Genomic DNA, 19,256 nt, shown 5'->3' with positions numbered 1-19,256 from the left:
AATGAAATGTGTATAAATTAAGGATCAAAAGTCCAATTTTAAAATTTAGTCACTCTGTCCCAATAGCGTAAGTTAGTGGTTCTAATTAGAGCCATAAGAACGGTCCCAATGGCATTTAATTTAAGAATATGATAACATAATGGCATATCGTTCTTTCTATAATTCTTTTATTTTCTTCGAAAAGGATTCTTTCTATAATTCAATATAATTTTCCAACCACCCCACTTCATCTCTCCCTCATCTCTCAACTCCAAACCCAAACCAGTCTCATACTAGTTTTTTTTTTTTTTTTTACCTAAAACAAATTCCAAATTCTAATTTCAAAAAAAAAATAAAAAAATTCAATAGCAATTGTAAATATAAGGATCACGTGCATGGCACGTGGCCAGAGAGTTCATAGTTCCTACAGTAGTACAGCTCTCTCTCTCTCTCTCTCTCTCTCTCTCTCTCTATTTTGCATTTAACATCATTTCCCACCTTTTATTATTATTAACACAAGTAGCTTCTTCTTCTTTGGTTTCTCTCTTGGTACAGTGTGAAGAAGAAGAAGAAGCACCAGTACCTAGCTAATCTTTGATATCCCTCTCTGATCTCAGAGAAACTCGGAGAGAACACTTGAACTGAATTCTCATTGCACCCAAAAATCACAATATCGCAGTTTCTGTTCACCACATGCCATGGGAACTTGCACCTCCAAGCCACCTAAACCCAACCCATATTCGGCCCGAGACCCAAACGACCCCTCCCAGACCCCTAAATCTCTCCCAAACACAACCCCACACAACAACCGGAGAGATGACCACGATGACGTCTCCGGTGCCGGAAAAATGTCTCCGTTCTTTCCCTTCTACAGCCCTAGCCCCGCCCACTATTTGAAGAAATCTTCTCCGGCGCCTGCCGGGAGCAAGAGCGCTAGTTCTACCCCCAGGAGGTTCTTCCGGCGGCCGTTTCCTCCGCCGTCTCCGGCGAAACACATACGGGCTGTTCTGGCTCGGAGACACGGGAAGAAGGCGTCGGCCACGGCAATTCCTGAGGAGGAAGGGGACGAGGATGAAAATGGGGTTGAACTGGATAAGAGATTTGGGTTCTCGAAGGAGTTCACGAACAGGTTGGAGGTAGGAGACGAAGTGGGTCGGGGGCATTTTGGGTACACTTGTTCTGCTAGGTTCAAGAAAGGTGAGCGCAAGGGCCAGAACGTTGCTGTCAAAGTCATCCCAAAGTCCAAGGTTGGTGCTCTTCAACCATGGAAGTTTAGCTGTTCCTTTTCCTTTCTTTCTTTTAACTTTTTTTTTTTGGCTGAAATGTTCCTAATTCTTTATTATTTTCTTTTTCTTTTTCTTTCTTTCTCGTTTGAAATGATTACAAGTATAATTTGAAAAAAGAAAAAAAAAAAGTATAATCTGGTATTTGGGTTTGTCTTGATCTGAGTATCTTTGTTTAATCTGAACGGATAAAGGTTTCAACTTTTATTTTACTTTATATTATATATTGCTGCTGTAGGACTTGTGTGTATTTTTTTGCATTTGAAACTGATAAAATTCAGACCCCATTTGCTGTTACTGTTTCTTTTCCTGATAATTGCCGTTGCTTTGTTACCATCTTCTTCTTGTTGTTATTATGACTAATTTTGTGTAGGGACCAGGGAGATGTACATGGAGGTCTCTACTCTCTGGTCTATTATTTGTTAGTCATTATTACTACTATTAATTTTTCTTGACACTGTGGGTTCATTCATGTAAATTCAATTAAGTGGGCTAAATAGTAAGTTGAATTAGCATGATGGGATCCTACACATATTTCTGGGTTTTGTTATTATTGATTGTTTGGGTGTCCTTCTAGATGTAGAATATTAGGCACAGTTCCTTTTGGGGTATTAACAATGAGAAAGAATATTAGGGATAGTTTCAGACAGTGTTACTTCTTGCAACTTTGGAGTGTAAGGTGTATAAAGTGACATAATTGTTGGGTAATTGCTTTTTAGGTCAACGAGTAGAAATACTGATCTTCTCTTCTAGCCTCATCTGAATAATTTAGTGCTTGCTATCAAGTTATCACAGAACAACTGTTTGTGATATTTAATACTTAGTTTAAGCTTAACTAAACACAATTGGCAAAAATCAATTCATGTTTATAAATTGGAAAACACAATTTGTGAATGAGAATGAAAGTTTTCAAAAAATTTATGCGACTTTTATAAAACAGTTTTATGAAGTTTGATTATAAGATGTGATTGTTCCAACAAATGATCAAGAAATTAGATAGCCCATAGGTTTATGAGTGGATCTAGTCATTAAAAAGAACCATAGAGGGATGTCAAAATAAGGGTCTTGGTCTTGATTGGGGCCTAGGGTTGAACTGTGTCATACACAATGACCATTCTTCTAATGGCCAGTAGCACCAGCCTACAGTAGCTGCCATGGCAAATAGGCCTAAGGTATCAGGTCAATTGCATGTCATTTTTGGATCAGATGCATGGTTGAAGACCGGGTCCGATAATAGGTAAACATAAAAGACAAGACATTGTACAACTTTTGAGCTTATATGGCATGAATGATTGAGCCCAAACACTAGAATTGACATATAATTAAAGAATGTGTGATGTAGAACGTGCCAAGACTGCACAGTCTTGTGAGAGGATTAAGACCTTATGTCATGCTCAGGTCATGATTTAAAACAAGATGAAGAAGAAGATAAGTAAAACTTTTCCTCGACTTGCTTGGCTTTTCCCTATGGCCCCCTTTCCAAAATGATTTTCTAGCTTGAACCTCTACCCTATATGTCCCACTTTACCAAGTGATTACCTTTTCATGCTGGAGAGCAGAGGTATCACAACTACTACATTCAGGAATAAAAAAAAAGTCGACCTTCAAAATTAGTAACAGAAAGCAACTAAATTAGGCTGGAATACATTGCAATATTTGAGTTTCCAGACTTCAAGTCTCTCTTAGGGGGTGTTCATTATGTGACTTGGACTTGGTGGGAGTAGAGTTAAAGGGTGCTTAGATTAAGGAAATGTGAAATTCAAGTGTTGGAGGGGGTTAATATTACCATTAATTAAACATGAAAACTGGGACACACTTGAAAACACAAACGTGTTGGTCATTAAAAGTTAATTTAGCATTCATGAATTGAGTTTGACATACCCCATCCTCAACTAGTCTAACCCCCATACCAAACGCCCTATTATGTACTAATATAGCAATTTGTTTTACTTTTCTGCTCCTCAAGTATTGTGTGATTAGATGAAGAGCCCAGTTGCAAAACATAATAGTATGTAATACCAGAAGTTGGATTTCTGAAATATTATTATTTTATCAATAAGTCAACCTGACTTGACAAACAAGAAAATGATCTGTGCATTGTTCTTTTTAAGGGAAGCGTATGCCTAAAAATTAGACTGTGATTGCACGAAATGCTTGTGTAATGTGCAAATGTGTTTTGTAGGCTTTGTTGCACTAACCTCTCTTTTCTATTCACACATGCATTCACAGTATTAGACATGAAGTCTGCAAATGAATAAATGATTAGTTTTACATTTTTTATCGTCTCCCTAATTCAGACTAGTGTTGTCTTCGTGCACTGTTTTCTTTTTATGCTTGTCTTTTTCTCCTGTAATTTCTGTTGTTCGCTAATAATTTGCATGTTTAGCTGCTGAGATTGAATATATTATATGAAACGAGGTAGAGAAAGAAACAGAAAAGCATGTTTTCTCTTTCACTGTGTCTTCCTAATAGATTACTTTAGCTTTTTTTTAAAAAAAAGAAGAAAAAAGAATAAAGAAAGAAAAAGAATAAGAAAAAGAAAAAGAAAGAAAAAAAGGAATTACTTTAGCTTAATGTTGTATACTTTGTTATCAGATGACCACTGCCATAGCAATTGAGGATGTGAGAAGGGAGGTTAAGATATTGCAAGCTTTGGCAGGACATAATAATCTAGTACAATTCTACGAAGCATTTGAAGACAGTGATAATGTCTACGTAGTAATGGAGTAAGCTTGAAAATGGCAGTTGCCTTAATATTATATTTTCTGCTTGTTCACTGCATATCCCTGACAAAGTGTTATTGGACGTTTCAGGTTATGTGAAGGAGGGGAACTTCTGGATAGAATACTTTCAAGGTAATTATCTCTATTATAACTGCAATACTGTGGCACACCTACATATTCAACTAAATTTTCATTTAAATTGTAGGGGTGGGAAGTACACGGAAGACGATGCTAAGGCTGTCATGGTACAAATACTAAATGTTGTTGCATTTTGTCATCTTCAGGGAGTGGTGCATCGTGATCTTAAACCAGAGGTGAAATTTCTTTATAATCCTGTTTTAGTGTTTCGTACTCAGCCTGTTATTTGCTTGCATGAAGTTCAAATATTAAAAACTTGGTACGGTGAACACAGCTATGGACTTCAAAGATCCTTGACACTTATTAACTGAGTGAAGGGCCCTAGTGCTTGTTAGATCCAAGAACAATGTACTCTAATATACAATAGAGATTAGGTAATGATGTATAGTATATGGTCTGAACTTTTATTGATCAAAGGAAACCAGAATGTGTACAAGGTAAAACTAGGTTGTTCAAGTTCAAGGGCCCTAGTCTCTCTCTCTTCCAACCAAATACAACCATACCCTTCTCCAACCTTTACAGCCTGTAGTTATCTTCCCACAATTATGTCAATATCCAAATTACACAACTGCCAGTATCCTAAAATACACATCAAGACAATGGCCTTTTAATTATCATAGATTTATGCTGATCATTCTAGAAAAACTAGGATCCCTGCCTAACCCTATCGAGTACTAGCTCTCGGAGAAAAACTGGGTCTCCAAAACTTTTCTGTTCCTATTTCAATAAAATCACACTCTGATTCTCTATCATCTTGTTTACTGCTTTATTTGTGCTACTCTGGTGTATCAGATATTTCATTTCATGCTTTATAATTTTGATGCACTACACTAAATTTGGTTTCTCTCTACATCAGAATTTTCTGTATACTTCTAAGGATGAGAATTCTGAGTTGAAAGCCATCGACTTTGGTTTATCAGATTTTGTGAAATCAGGTTTGTTTCCAACCCTTTGTCACAACTATGAAGTCTTGGATCAACTTGTGACACTTTTAATTGTTGACAGATGAAAAGCTAAATGATATTGTTGGAAGTGCATACTATGTGGCCCCCGAAGTTTTGCATAGAGCTTATAGCACAGAGGCAGATGTGTGGAGTGTGGGTGTGATTGCATATATTCTGTTATGTGGTAGTCGCCCTTTTTGGGCCCGGACCGAATCTGGTATTTTTCGAGCAGTCTTGAAAGCGGATCCGAGTTTTGATGAACAACCTTGGCCTTCTTTAACCATAGAAGCAAGGGACTTTGTGAAGCGCCTATTGAATAAGGATCCACGGAAAAGAATGACAGCTGCTCAGGCTCTCAGTGAGTTTCTCAAAATTTTCTGAAAAAATGTATAGTTTGCCATATTGATGTCTTACTGGTCATAATCTTTTATTATCAGGTCATCCTTGGATCAGGAACTACAATGATGTGAACGTGCCACTTGATATTTTAATTTTTAGACTTCTGAAGGCTTATATGCGGTCTTCATCCTTGCGAAAGGCTGCTTTAAAGGTGCTCCTTTTTTTAGGCATTTAAAACAAGGGTTTTTTTTTTCAAGAAAAAAAAATCACATTTTATCATTCCATATTATTTTTTCTATTGAGGAATGTATTTCTTGACAAATACTGATGTACTTCTGACTTCTGTTTGTTTTCTTGATTAATACACCATATTTCTGCTGTTGAGATCATTTGATTTTACTCTAAACAAACACTTGAAAACAGTTTTAAGATGGTCTTACAGGTTTGATATTGTCAATGAGAATTAGGTTTTACTTTAATGCCCTCAATCCAAGAAAATGATTTATAGTTATGATTCTAAAGGTATTTTCTCATATGTTAATATCTATATTATTATGTCAACATTTCTTACAGGCCTTATCCAGGACACTGACTGTGGATGAACTCTTTTATCTAAAGGAGCAGTTTGCGCTCTTGGAGCCAAACAAAAATGGCACCATATCCTTAGACAACATTAGGATGGTTTGTATTGGACAGTTTGGTCTTTGATCTTGAAATTACTCTCTGTTTTTGGTTGTCTTTCTCATTTTTCTCCTGGAACAGGCCCTGATGAAAAATGCAACAGATGCAATGAAGGAATCCCGCATCCCTGATCTTATTGCTTCGGTAATTTCTTTTGCCAAAGTTCTTATCTTTGATTCTTTTGATGGTCATTACTATGTTCATACTGTTTGATTGTCCCAATGACAGTTGAGTGCACTTCAATACCGAAGAATGGATTTTGAAGAGTTTTGTGCTGCTGCATTAAGTGTCCATCAGCTAGAAGCACTAGATCGTTGGGAACAACATGCTCGCTGTGCATATGAACTTTTTGAGAAGGATGGTAACAGGGCTATAATCATTGAAGAACTTGCTTCAGTAAGTCAATATCTTGATATAGTGGAACAGTTTCTAGTCATGATCTTTATATTTATTTAATTATTTGCAAGATAGTCATTTCATCATTCCGTTACTAAATGATTTTGGAAATTATTAATATTCATACATATTAATTGACTCTGGAGTACCATGGAATTAAGTAGACATAACCTGTGAAAAATTTGCTTGAATTTTTCTATCCCTCTATTTATTAAACAAATTTATTTGCTTTTTACTTGTGGTTATGAAAATACAATATTTTAGATCTTTGTTCAATTTGGTGGGTCGAACTGACTTTTTGAATCTTTTTTCCCTTTTTTTTGAAAAAAACATTGTTGTCTAGGAACTTGGTCTTGGTCCTTCAATCCCACTTCATGTAGTACTCCATGACTGGATAAGGCACACAGATGGGAAGCTAAGCTTCCTCGGATTTGTGAAATTGTTGCATGGTGTGTCCAGCCGGACCTTTGTGAAGGCACAATGAATATATATATAGTTACAATGAGCTCAAGAAGTGCTTGTTTTTCTATCATTTTAGGCAACTGTGATATGTGCTAGGTGTTTGGATTGAAACACAGGTACCTAAACCTGTCAATTCATTTCCTGAGGACTGCGATGGCCATCGCTAAAATTCTATTGAAGCCCACTTCGGCACAGACAATGAGCCTTCAACTTCATGCAAATTCTAAGAGAAGGCTTTTGATCAAACCTCTGGAACTGCAGGTTTTGGTCTGTTTTGATATCCTAAAGGCCTTGAAAGCTATTTTGATGTTTTCCAGTGTAAAGTTGTAGTCAGTTTTTGCCCAAATGGGGCTAATGTTTATGATATATTCTTCTCACACGATAGTGATGATGCTTTCTATACATGTTTCATTAGTGCTGTCTAATGTTGTTGCCTTCATTTCATTCATCGCCAGTTTTCTTGACAGATTGAGCTGAGACCAAGCTAAACTATGTAGATGTGATCCCAACCATCTGAAAAGCCAAAATTAGTCTTTGCTCTTGGGCTTTTTCAGGTTGAATCCCAAAAGGAAAGCATAAACGTAACAAGTTTGAAATTATAATGTCTTCAATTGTTTTCACATCACAGAAATGCATTAGTGGTATTAGTGGTGTCTAATACTACCATAATATTTAAATTAAATTATAATAATTATTAAAATATATGAGATCTCATATTTAACTATACTAATATTATTAATAATATGCAGTTACAGGCATAGTCTAATAGTTCTAAATTTCTTATTACAAACCTCAAGTTTGGAACTTTTTCTCCCTTAATATAAAAAGCATTACCAATGTATTTTTGCATTCAGCTTCTGGATGGCTGGTCTAAAGTCTAAACAGTGCTCTGCTAGGGTTTGTAATTGTTTTTCCATTTCAAATTAGTGTGATCTTGTGGTTGTTGTCGACAATGAAACTTTCGTGTGATGCAACCTTTAGTCAACCACTCAGTAACCTAACACGACCAAAATAAAAATCAACTAGAAAGAGAATCACCATTAATTTCGGCGACTTCACTTGAGAAGACGACCGGAATCATTCAAAACAGGAGTTGTTTTGAATTCATGAAAAAAAGTGCAGAAAAATTACTACGAAATTAAAATTCAATTAGAAATCCAGTTTAATTCGCATTAAATTAATGTCCTAACTTCAATTTTCAGATCTATGAAATGCAAATCTCAAAAAGTTGAACTCGAGTTTCCAAACAATCCAATTCAAGTATAATTCAAAAAAAAAAATTACATCAATACTATGGTAAAATATTTATCTTGGTACATTTTTGTTGTTTTCCAAATTTCTAATGGTGAATTTGTTCATATTAAATCACGAAGAGGCATGTAGATAGAGTTATGTACGTGGAAACACTGTTATGATTTTTAATGTTTCATAACAGTTGCATTATAGTTGCATAAACATTTTGCTAACAGTTATTTATCCACATATTACTATTAAAGTACAAGTAATTATCGGTCAATGACAAAAAAATACTGACAAATAGTTTCTTATAGATACACATTCACATTTAACATTTTTAGTTGCAATTAAGTTGCACGTTAGTTGAATTATGGTTCTGCTATTACAATATCATAGTATTATAAAAATAGGGCCCGAAATTGTCAAATACATGACCTGAACAGATAAAACATGATTGTTATAATATTGGTTTGTATTAAATATGTAAACTTATTAGTTATTTTGTAGTTTTATGTTAGTAGGCTCGCAACAGATATAACTGTTGCATTACAGTTGCCTTGAAGTTGACTTCTTCTTTCCCTTCTGGCCATCGAAGTTGAAATTTTTTTCAGGCAAAGACATCTTCGACTTCGTTTTCACGACGACAGCAAAATAGGAGTCATCATCGTCGATGACTTGGCGTTTCCCTTTAGCCTTGTTGACAACTGATTTATGACCCATTTTTGAAACTTCTTTTGGCAATGGAAATGGAGAAACAGAAGATGATATATATATATAAAAATAATAATAAAAAAAAACAGATAAAAGAGGCAGTTGGAAGAAGAAGATGGCAAACATTATGGCTGTTGGGTTTTCTGCCCTAAATAAAATCCATTTCAATATAATCAGATTTACTAATTAATAAAAGATCAGAAATCATTCTATGTTGCATGGTTCACATGATTTATTTCATGATTATGTTTAATATACAAATTCTATTAAGTCCAGAACATATATATTTGTTCATGATTATAATGTCGTCAGCACAGTGAAATATAATCATGATTGTATGTTCAAAAATTTAATTCTCATGATTTGTCAGTTCACTGGACTTAAACTGACATGATAATCGTTGATAAGGTATACTCACACCTAGGATAAGTGTTATGCCCTTTCAGGGCATTGGCAAAGTTTACCAATATCAGATGTATGGAGTATAGAGTGGAAGGGACCGATATTGATATTGGATAAGATATCATAAACTTACTGTTATATATTTCAAAGTCAATATCAATGATTGATCTTAGGTCTATGGATCTTGATCCTGATATGGTTAGGTTCAACTTAGTTGTATTATTTATATTCTTCAAGTTGTTCGTGAATGCTAACCCATGGTTCTGGCGGATATTTACATCTTGGAAACATGGTAGTTCAATTGAGTGGGAGCGCTAAACATAGATATGAAATCTATAGCTTCTATAAATATTTAAAAGTGAAATGATGATTTCCTTCGAGTTTGGCTGAATAGAAATAAATGATTGAGGCCTCATTTTAGTAATTAAATTAGTTTATTGAAGTATTATTTATATGTGGCTAAGTGTTTTAAGGATAATATACATTGAATGGTAGAATGGTAAATTTGCCCATATTCAGTGTAGATTATCTATAGAGGATCTTTGACTATTAGGATTGTAACAATGGATAATTATAACGTATCTATATCGTGGTACATATAGAGCGTTCTATATAATTGAGAGTTTTATTCAATTGCAAATCTATAGTTGTGCAAGGCGAAATTAATAAGTTAGAGAATTTACTTGGTAAATTCTAGATCTACTTATTGAAAGCTCAGTTATATAGGCCCACGGTCCCCTCACTAGTTGAGATAGTACTGCTTGCAGACTCAGTTTATTGATTTTAATTAATCAATTATAATTCTAAAATTAGACTATGTCTTATTTATGAATTTTTACTAAACAAGGGTTTAATTGTGAAGAAAAGAAGTTTTGAGATTAATTTATTAATTAAGAGACTTCGCAATTCGCATGGTCTTATTAATAAATAAATAGTAATTTTATTTGATAATTAATTATAATTATTAAATAAATAGTTTTGGCATTTATAGGATTGAATTGGAAAATATGATATTATTGAAAGAATAATAAGTGGTTGAAAAAAAATAGTAAAATTGTAACTAGAGATTGGTCATTTGTATGGTCGGCCCTAATGTTGATAAAAATTGGGATAAGTTGAAAACTACCTCTTTTTATTACACATTACCCAAATATAACTCTAAAATAATTTTAATTGATAAATACCCTCTTTTATAATCAAAGTACCAAATATAACCTCACAAAACTTATCAAAATTAGACTTCCTAATGCACATAATGGGAATATAACTTATAAAAGTGGGTATAAATTAAAGAGTAGTAAAATGAAGGTAAAAATTAAAATATGAAACAAAAAATGGGTATAGAGTGTAATTTCCTCATAAAAATTTACACTATCATTATTATCTAACATTATAATAAAAATTTAAAAATCCATTTATAAAGTTTTAACAATAGGAAAAAATAATCTTATTAAAATTTTTATATCATAACATATATATTTGTTTCTAAAAAAAAAATATAATGTATACATATATTACATATATTTATTAAAAAAGAATAAAAATCATATTATGAAAAGTAATAATTATGTAATATATAGTCCGGTGCAGTTTGAACTGCAATTATTAAATTCGACACCACAAATCGTACCGTACGGTATAAAAAAAATACAAACTGTAACTGCACCGCAAAAAACTTCAAACTATATCTTTTTAATACATTGTGGTCAATGCAAATAGTTTGTAGAGTGTGAACGATTTGATAACATTAATTCATTATTTTTAGGCTAAATGATTGTCTAAGGAGTAAAAATTATGTTTGTATATTTAAGGGGCACCTTAAATAGGTGGTAAGCCATCTAAATGATAGGTGGATTTAGACCTTGGAAAGTAATGGTCAATTTTCTTGTAGGTCGACCTACCTTGCCCAAGCAGCAGATAAGGCCCCTCATTGTGATGTTACTCCTACACTTTGGAATAAACTTTAGATATGCAAAATTTCAGAAAGATTGAAGACCCTGTGGTGGTGTATTCTCTCTAAGGCAATCCCGATGCATGCTGAGATAAATAGAAGGTTCCCCTATTGAGGATGTGAATTGTCCCCTCTGTGGGACAGAGGAAGAGTCTATTGAGCACTTGTTTCTATCATGTACTGTGGCCTATCACCTGTGGAGGTCTTCTCCCTGAGGTATTTACCCTGTCTGTGACAATGGTATCCATATGTGGAACTGGGTTAAATTTATATGGGATCTTAAAAACAAAGGCATCAATGCAGATGAGGTCTTCCTATATGCATCACTTACGGTGGATGTTATCTAGCGGATACGTAATGACAAGGTCCATAATAATGGTCTGATTGATGTATTTAAATGTATTAACAATGTTCGCTTTTCTTTTGCAGTTTATCATACCTCTTTCTTTCCAGCGCCCCCCCCCAATCGGACTGGATAAAGCTTAACTGCGACGTTAGAATGGGGTTGGATTGCATGTGTACAATGGTTGTTGCTAGGGAGTATCTTGGTAGGACCATCTGGGTCCAGACCTCTTTTTTGGAGTATGTCGATGCTCTTTGTGGTGAAGCGGTGGCTTGCTGCGTTGCCTTGGACACTGCGAGGAACCGAGGAGACAAGTTTATTATTGTTGAGAGTGATTCGAGGGTGGTCATCAATGCTCTCAATAGGGAGATATCCCGTTGGGAGATTGACAACCATGTCTCATTTTGTCTGCAATCCTCTTCTTATTTTGCTGGTTGTATCTTTTCGAATATTAGTAGAAATTGTAATTATGCTGCCCATAATGTAGCTAAGTGGGCGTTTACCCACAAGACGTCCGGTTTTATCCCGATTTCTTCTATCCCGAAACATTTATTTTGTAATGACTGTGAGGTCTAACTGCTTCTAAATTTAATATATCCACGCTTTTCTTCACAAAAAAAAAAAAAAAAAAAAAAAGGCACCTTCATAATCCAAAAATACTAAAATAATTTTCTTATTTTTCTCAACTACCCCGCCAGTAGCGAGCTTGCAGAAAATGCCGTTGGTCTTCTTCTTCTTCTTCTTCTTCTTCCCAGTACTGGTTCTTCTGCACTGATAAAACCTGACCTGTGGGATTACAAAAATGTCCCTAAGGAATCCAAATATTCTCCGAATACCTTCAGTCAACTGTTCTCCCTCCGATGCTCATCTTGCAATCAAAGCAATCCAATATCTCAAACGCCACCCTTACCAGCTTGACTCTCTTTCTTCCGATTTTACCCCTGATGCAGCCTCCTATTTACTCCTCAAGTCCCAATTGGACAAAACCCTGATCTTGAGCTTCCTCCACTGGGCTCGGACCCGCAAATTCTTCACCTTCCGCTGCAAGTGCCTCGCCCTCCACATCCTCACCCGCTTCAAGCTCTACAAGAGCGCCCAAACCCTCGCCGAGGACGTGGCCCTCAATACCATATCCGAAGACGAAGGTGGAAATTTGGTCTTTGACTGTCTCAGCGAGTCTTTCCAGCTCTGCAATTCGAGCTCCGCAGTTTTCGACTTGGTGGTCAAATCTTACTGCCACTTGAAACTGACGAGTAAGGCTCTCAACATCGTTAACTTGGCCAAGTCTCGTGGTTTTATGCCTGGTGTTTTGTCGTATAATGCTATTATAGACTCCATAATCAGGTCCAGAGGGTCGGTTAAAGAGGCGGAGGAGGTTTTTATTGAGATGCTTAAAAATGGGGTCTCGCCAAATGTGTTCACTTACAACATTCTGATTCGGGGTTTTTCTGGGGCTGGGAATTTGGATATGGTTTTGCATTTTTTCGCCCAAATGGAGAAAAATGGGTGCTTACCTAACGTGGTTACATATAATACCTTGATTGATGGATATTGTAAAATGAATAAGTTGGATGAGGCTTTCGAGTTGTTAAGGTCGATGGCTTTGAAGGGTTTGGAGCCAAATTTGATTTCGTATAACGTTGTAATCAATGGATTGTGTCGACATGGGAGGTTGAAGGAGACAGGTAAGTTTCTTGAGGAGATGAAAAGGAAGGGGTACGTGCCTGACGAGGTTACTTACAACACTCTCGTTAGTGGATATTGCAAGGACGATAATTTTCACCAAGCTCTTATTTTGCATTCTGAGATGGTTAGGAATGGCTTGTCTCCCAATGTTGTTACTTATACAGCATTGATAAGTAGTATGTGTAAGGCTAGAAATTTGAATAGGGCATTGGAGTTTTTTGATCAGATGCGGGTTAGAGGACTTTATCCTAACGAGAGGACTTATACAACACTGATTGATGGTTTCTCTCAACAAGGGTTCTTAGATGAAGCTTACAGGTTTCTGAAAGAGATGACTTCTATTGGATTGTCACCTTCGATTGTGACTTATAACGCCATTATTAATGGCCACTGCATTTTAGGAAAGATGGAAGAAGCCATGGGAGTCATGCGAAACATGGTGGAAAAGGGATTAACTCCAGATGTGATTAGTTATAGTACTGTTATATCTGGGTTTTGCAGGCATCAGGAGTTGGAGAAAGCATTTCAAACGAAGTTGGAAATGGTTGAGAAGGGTATATTTCCAGATGCTATCACCTATTCATCACTTATTCAAGGTCTTTGTCAGCAGGGGAAACTTGATGAAGCCTGCAACATATTTCAAGAGATGGTTAGTATGGGTTTGCCTCCTGATGAATTCACATACACGACCTTGATCAATGCTTATTGTGTAGAAGGGGACTTGAATAGAGCCCTTCAAGTACATGATGAAATGGTACGAAAGGGTTTTCTCCCTGATGTTGTTACCTACAGCGTGCTTATTAATGGACTTAACAAACAAGCTCGGACAAGGGAAGCAAAGAGGCTTTTGCTTAAGCTTTTCTATGATGAGTCTGTCCCAAATGATGTCACTTATAATACGCTTATAGAAAATTGTTGTAGTACTGAATTTAGAAGTGTGGTAGCTCTTGTCAAGGGATTTTGCATGAAAGGTTTGATGGATGAAGCAGATCGAGTTTTTGAGACAATGCTTAAAAGGAATTACAAGCCCGACGAGTCAGTTTACAATGTCCTTATACATGGTCATTGCCGTAATGGAAATGTTGAAAAGGCATATAACCTGTACAAGGAAATGTTGAGTTTTGGTTTTGTTCCTCATACTGTAACATTAATAGCACTAATTAAAGCTCTTTTTACTGAAGAGATGAACAATGAACTGAATCAAGTCATAACCAAAACATTGAGAAGCTGCCGGCTTAGTGATGCTGAGCTCGCAAAATTACTTGTTGAAATCAACCAGAAGGAAGGAAATATGGATGCAGTTTTCAATGTGCTTGCTGACATGGCCAAGGATGGCCTTCTTCCAAACAGTGGCCTCAATGCTTATGCTGGACGAAAAGAACTATGAAATTCTCAACTGTAAACAGAGTTCATTAAGGTAACCATTGACCTAGGAGAAGATGAAGATGGTAGGTTGAGGTACAGAATACCCTTTCTTGTTTATTTATAAATACCTTTGCTGTTGTTTTGCTAACTCATATGATTGTCATTCTACCATCTCATTTGCAAAATGAAATACATGTGTAGTTCATTATTCAACAGCTTCTGGCAAGTCTGATGATTATCATGAACTTTGTGTAGTCTCAGATATTTAATGATGCATCAGACTTCAGTGAATGTTTTTCTGATTTTTGTTCGGATTTGTGAAACATGTGTTGTCTATACAATAAGAAACCCTTATAATAAGCTGATTAATTACTTTGGTCTCATTTCAAATCTAGCATTTCAATGGGGACTATCCTCCTGATTTCGTTTAAAATACCGTCCCGGTATTTGTTTTCTGCAAAATCATAATCTCAACTTCTCCAGGTAGTTACTGTTCTGTTTTGTTGATCTTTCGGAAGTCCATTCTTGGTTTTCTATGAACTCTTGTTCCAAGGCCCTTTTTGTCACTTCAGCTGGTGAAACAATTGTCGGAAGATTAATTATATATATATTTTGTCTTGAATGTGGCTCACTCTGGTTAAATTTGGTTGTGTATACTGTAGTACCAGTTCCATCATTTTAGGTTCTTCACGCTGAAAAAGCACTAACTGTAAATCCTTTTATTTCAGTTGACAAATGATTTGCTGCGGTATTACGATTTTATCAAAAAGAGCTCAGCGTTGAGAAAATTGTTTTCAATGATGAGATCAAGCAGGAGTTAAAAGTTTCAGTTTTAAGAGCGCGTAAAGGCTCCTGGGAAGTGTCATCTTGTTGAACCCGCTAAAAAAGGCACAGCTGCCAGAGCTAAAAACTCAAGTAAATAGAATGTTGACGAGGGCCTCTTAACTTAGATCATGCAGCCAATTGTTTGACAAGACTCATTTTATGGCTGAAACCTTGTTACTCATTTACTGGAATCACTCGTTAGACTTAGGGGACTAACGTCACATTTAGTTCCCAAGTCACAGAGGGAGAACCTCGGAGTTAAAGTAAGGGGATGTAATTTTTTTTTGGTAAGGGAGGTTGGACAAAAATAAACTTAAAATGAAAAAAAAAAATGTTTTTAGTGGGATTAAAACCCTTGTCTTCAACCTATATTTTAAATAGCTTAACTATTATACCAAAGTTAATATTATGTTTGTAAATATCATCTTTTACTACAAATATCTGTTGTAACTAATTAAAATGTATATATTTTTTTTTCCCAATTTTTTTTCAAGGGTGATTGTCCCATCTCGTTATATGTGGGTCCGCCCGTGGTTCCATGGTTTATTGTGCTTACATTTTGTAACCGGCAAACAGCGACAATAGAAGAATATGGCTATACTGAATGGATTTTCACTCTTCCAATTTCCTAACTTAGACAAATGAAATGAAAATTGTTACAAGTGAGATCAAGAACATTCCAATTTCCTAACTTAGACAAATGAAAATTGTTACAAGTGAGATCAAGAACATTCTTCATCATCATGATTCATAACTCCAACCAACACGTATTTGATTTACTCAAAGCATCAAATCATGATACTCATAAGTACCAAAGTTCAAACCATAATATAATTTGATATAAGCATCAAATCCATTTCTTGTCAAGAAAATCAAATATTAAAAATGGGATCAAGAACAGCAAAATAAAGTGAACCACTAACTCTCCAATTTTAACTGATAACTAAAACAAGCGCCCAGAAAGAAATGAAGAAACAACACAAAATCCTCGAATGCCACATGAGTACCAAAGTTCAAACCATAATATAATTTGATATAAGCATCAAATCCGTTTCTTGTCAAGAAAATCAAATATTAAAAATGGGATCAAGAACAGCAAAATAAAGTGAACCACTAACTCTCCAATTTTAACTGATAACTAAAACAAGCGCCCAGAAAGAAATGAAGAAACAACACAAAATCCTCGAATGCCACATGTCACAACTAAAGGCCAGGGAATAAATGGAGAAGCAAGAAAACGAATTTGAAGCCAACTAAAATTCTATTATAGTGAATCGCAATTTCTACCGCATTCAAAAACATGAACAGCATACACAACAACGCTGCACCTTAGGCTATTCCCTCGGATCAATAACCCAAATTTTGCTTTCACATCAAAAACAAAACATCTAAGATTAATGTGCTGAAAAAAGCTTTCACATCAAAATATTACTGTTATTTTCTTGTAGATCAGATTAATAATTATTCAAGTCCCCTGATTACTATAGTCGACCCAATCCATTTGGATTAAATAGTATTGATTACTGCCTGGATATACTAACCGTTTCTTACCCAAAGAAACTTTATTTGCTATTAAATTTAGAATAGGAGAATAAAAACAAGCATTACAGGGATATACATGAGTAAGATAAAGATGCAGCATTTAGAAGATAATGGTGTGGATTTCAACTCTTTCCAATTCCCGATTTGGGTAATCATTTTGAATCCCATTTTCTAGTTAATTGGTCATACAGAGTAGTAATTGCAAGTTAACTTTTACCTAAACACCTAGTTTAAAATCCTACTCACAACTCAAGAACTAATACCAAGAAGATGTAAACATGTTTAACTTCTTACTAAAAGGAAAATAGAGGGCTCACTTACAAAATCCTATCTTGATGAAAGCCTTTGGTGCAAGTCCTCAGCCAATGCCTGCCTCAAGCTCTCACCAAAGTAATAAAACGACTTCTCGCTGTCTAGCACCCTGGGCGGGCCTCCATTCTCATCAGGCTCCTTCCAAAGCTCTGGTTCCGGCTCTTTGGCAATCTGACACAAATTATGCAAAACACAACAAGCCACAATTGTCTGCGGGGCATGATTAAGATCAACGTTCAAGTCCTGAAGAATCTTCCATCTCCCTTTGAGCAACCCAATTGCATCAACTACCACAGACCGGCCTTTCATAAGCATCCCATCAAACAAGTTCTGCGCTGGGGTGCCCATCCCATTGGGTGAAAATGGCGTCAGTAAGAAAGGCATCATGGGATAGCACCAGTCCCCAACGATGTATGGTCGAACAGGATGACCTAGGACATTAATAGCCTTGTCCCAAACAATGTCGCCTGAAGTCAGTCGATTATATAGAAGACTGTCCCGAAAATGGGCAGCGTCGTCAGTCCCACCAGGAGCCTTAACGCAAACGTCCCAGAAGATTCTCTTATGGTCAGCCACCACCTGAAGTTGAACAGAGTGATATCCATATCGGCATTTGTAATTACCAGACAAATTCTGGTCACGGGGAAGCTTATGAAGCTTAATTGGGCTCCCATCAATGGCACCACACATGTTGGGAAGCGAAGTCAGCTCTTCAAAAGCTTGAGTAGTCTCAATAAGCCGGCGGCGGCTCACTGGGATCTTGATAAATTCTGGGTAGAGCTTGGTAGCAAGTAGGCGAGTAACCATGTTAGTGATCTTGGAAACAAGATAGGGGTCAAGAGAATACCTAGCAGCAACGGTTTTTGCGGACCAGCCATGGGAGAGGCGAGAAAGCACCATGGCGACGGCGTAATCAGAAGGAAGTGAGAGATTGGAGAGAGCGATATGGGGCTTGAGCTTCTCAACAACGGTGATGAAGACAGGGTAGGAGAGGCCGTACATTGAACGCCACTGTGCATCTCGGAGAGGGGCCTCAAGGGACCAGATGTGCTCGGTGGAGAGGGCTCGAAAGGCGGAGACAGAGTAGTCTGAGGCAGAAGATTTTCCGGCAGAGGAAGAGGGAGGGCGATTAGCGGAGGACCTGGCGGGGGAGGGGCGAGAGGAGGCGATGTAGGAGAGGACAGAGGCGATGGTGAAAAAGAGGAGGGGAGCTGCGGAGGAAGAGGTGAGGAGGGAAGTTGGGGAGGAAGAAGAAGAAGACGCGGCGGAGGCGGAGGTGGGTGAGGAGAGAGAATCGGAGAGCAAAGAAGTTGTTGGGTCGAGGGAGTTCTGGAGATGTAGGAGATTCGAGAGCATGAGTAGGAAGGGCTGATCCATCTTCTTCGAGATTTTTGAATCCCAAGACAGATGAGAGATTGATTTGAAAGGGCCCCTGGGTGGAGGCGGAGATCAGACAGACTCAGGTCGCCACCGGAAAACGAAAACAGACTTTTCTTTTCTTCTCTTTGTGCGCTGGTTAAGGCTCACCAGGGTTTGTAAATTGGGTCAACCCAATCACAGCTCCGGCGGCCGGATCCGCTCACATTAATTTAAATATATATGTGGAGGAAAAAAAAAAAACACCCTTATAAGAATTTTTTTTTTTTTTTTCACCTATAGAGTCGTTTATTTTTAATTAATTGGCAATAATAAATTGATTGATTTAATTATTAATATAGTAAAATTTCTATTTAAGAATACTTTATTTAAAAATAATCTCTAAATTTTTGTAAAAGAATAAATTCATAATTGAACCTCTAAATTGTAATTAGTTATAGATATTTTAAGTCCAATATTAATAAAATATACCTTTATATAAAAATAACTTAATAAAATATATATATATATTATAAATTTATTTAGGTAGAATTAATAATTTTAGTCCAAATTATAATACAT

General features: G+C 36.3%; 3 protein-coding genes across 5 annotated transcripts; 2 read left to right on the top strand and 1 right to left on the bottom strand.

The window, feature by feature from the left end:
- The first annotated feature begins 269 nt into the window (after positions 1 to 269).
- On the top strand, positions 270 to 7,370 carry LOC133033224 (CDPK-related kinase 5-like). Its single transcript, XM_061107890.1, has 11 exons — positions 270 to 1,226; positions 3,858 to 3,988; positions 4,076 to 4,117; positions 4,191 to 4,299; positions 4,980 to 5,058; positions 5,129 to 5,425; positions 5,505 to 5,617; positions 5,980 to 6,087; positions 6,169 to 6,231; positions 6,316 to 6,483; positions 6,827 to 7,370. The coding sequence occupies exons 1-11, from the start codon at positions 678 to 680 to the stop codon at positions 6,965 to 6,967; spliced, it is 1,800 nt and encodes a 599-aa protein (XP_060963873.1). The 5' UTR covers positions 270 to 677; the 3' UTR covers positions 6,968 to 7,370.
- A 4,859-nt stretch (positions 7,371 to 12,229) lies between these two features.
- Positions 12,230 to 15,924, top strand: LOC115703249 (pentatricopeptide repeat-containing protein At5g39710). Of its 2 annotated transcripts, none has more exons than XM_061107887.1 (2): positions 12,230 to 14,691; positions 15,368 to 15,924. In XM_061107887.1, exon 1 carries the CDS (start codon positions 12,391 to 12,393, stop codon positions 14,659 to 14,661), a length of 2,271 nt encoding a protein of 756 aa, XP_060963870.1. In that variant the 5' UTR covers positions 12,230 to 12,390; the 3' UTR covers positions 14,662 to 14,691; positions 15,368 to 15,924. The 2 variants fall into 2 exon arrangements, 1 of the variants encoding a protein (XP_060963870.1); XR_009685549.1 differs by having other exon boundaries at positions 12,231 to 14,732.
- LOC115703250 (protein ANTAGONIST OF LIKE HETEROCHROMATIN PROTEIN 1) lies at positions 15,854 to 18,927 on the bottom strand. 2 transcript variants are annotated; one of them, XM_061107889.1, is made up of 2 exons: positions 17,328 to 18,927; positions 15,854 to 16,096 (listed from the first exon to the last, which is right to left on the bottom strand). In XM_061107889.1, exon 1 carries the CDS (start codon positions 18,693 to 18,695, stop codon positions 17,334 to 17,336), a length of 1,362 nt encoding a protein of 453 aa, XP_060963872.1. In that variant the 5' UTR covers positions 18,696 to 18,927; the 3' UTR covers positions 15,854 to 16,096; positions 17,328 to 17,333. The 2 variants fall into 2 exon arrangements, with proteins under 2 accessions (XP_060963872.1, XP_060963871.1); XM_061107888.1 differs by having other exon boundaries at positions 15,854 to 16,092.
- Positions 18,928 to 19,256: the final 329 nt, after the last annotated feature.

The sequence above is a fragment of the Cannabis sativa genome, unplaced genomic scaffold, assembly GCF_029168945.1.
Source record: "Cannabis sativa cultivar Pink pepper isolate KNU-18-1 unplaced genomic scaffold, ASM2916894v1 Contig3, whole genome shotgun sequence".
Taxonomy (NCBI): Eukaryota; Viridiplantae; Streptophyta; class Magnoliopsida; order Rosales; family Cannabaceae; genus Cannabis; species Cannabis sativa.
The sequence above is the reverse complement of the archived record's forward strand: the minus strand, read 5'-3'. Positions and strand labels throughout refer to the sequence as shown.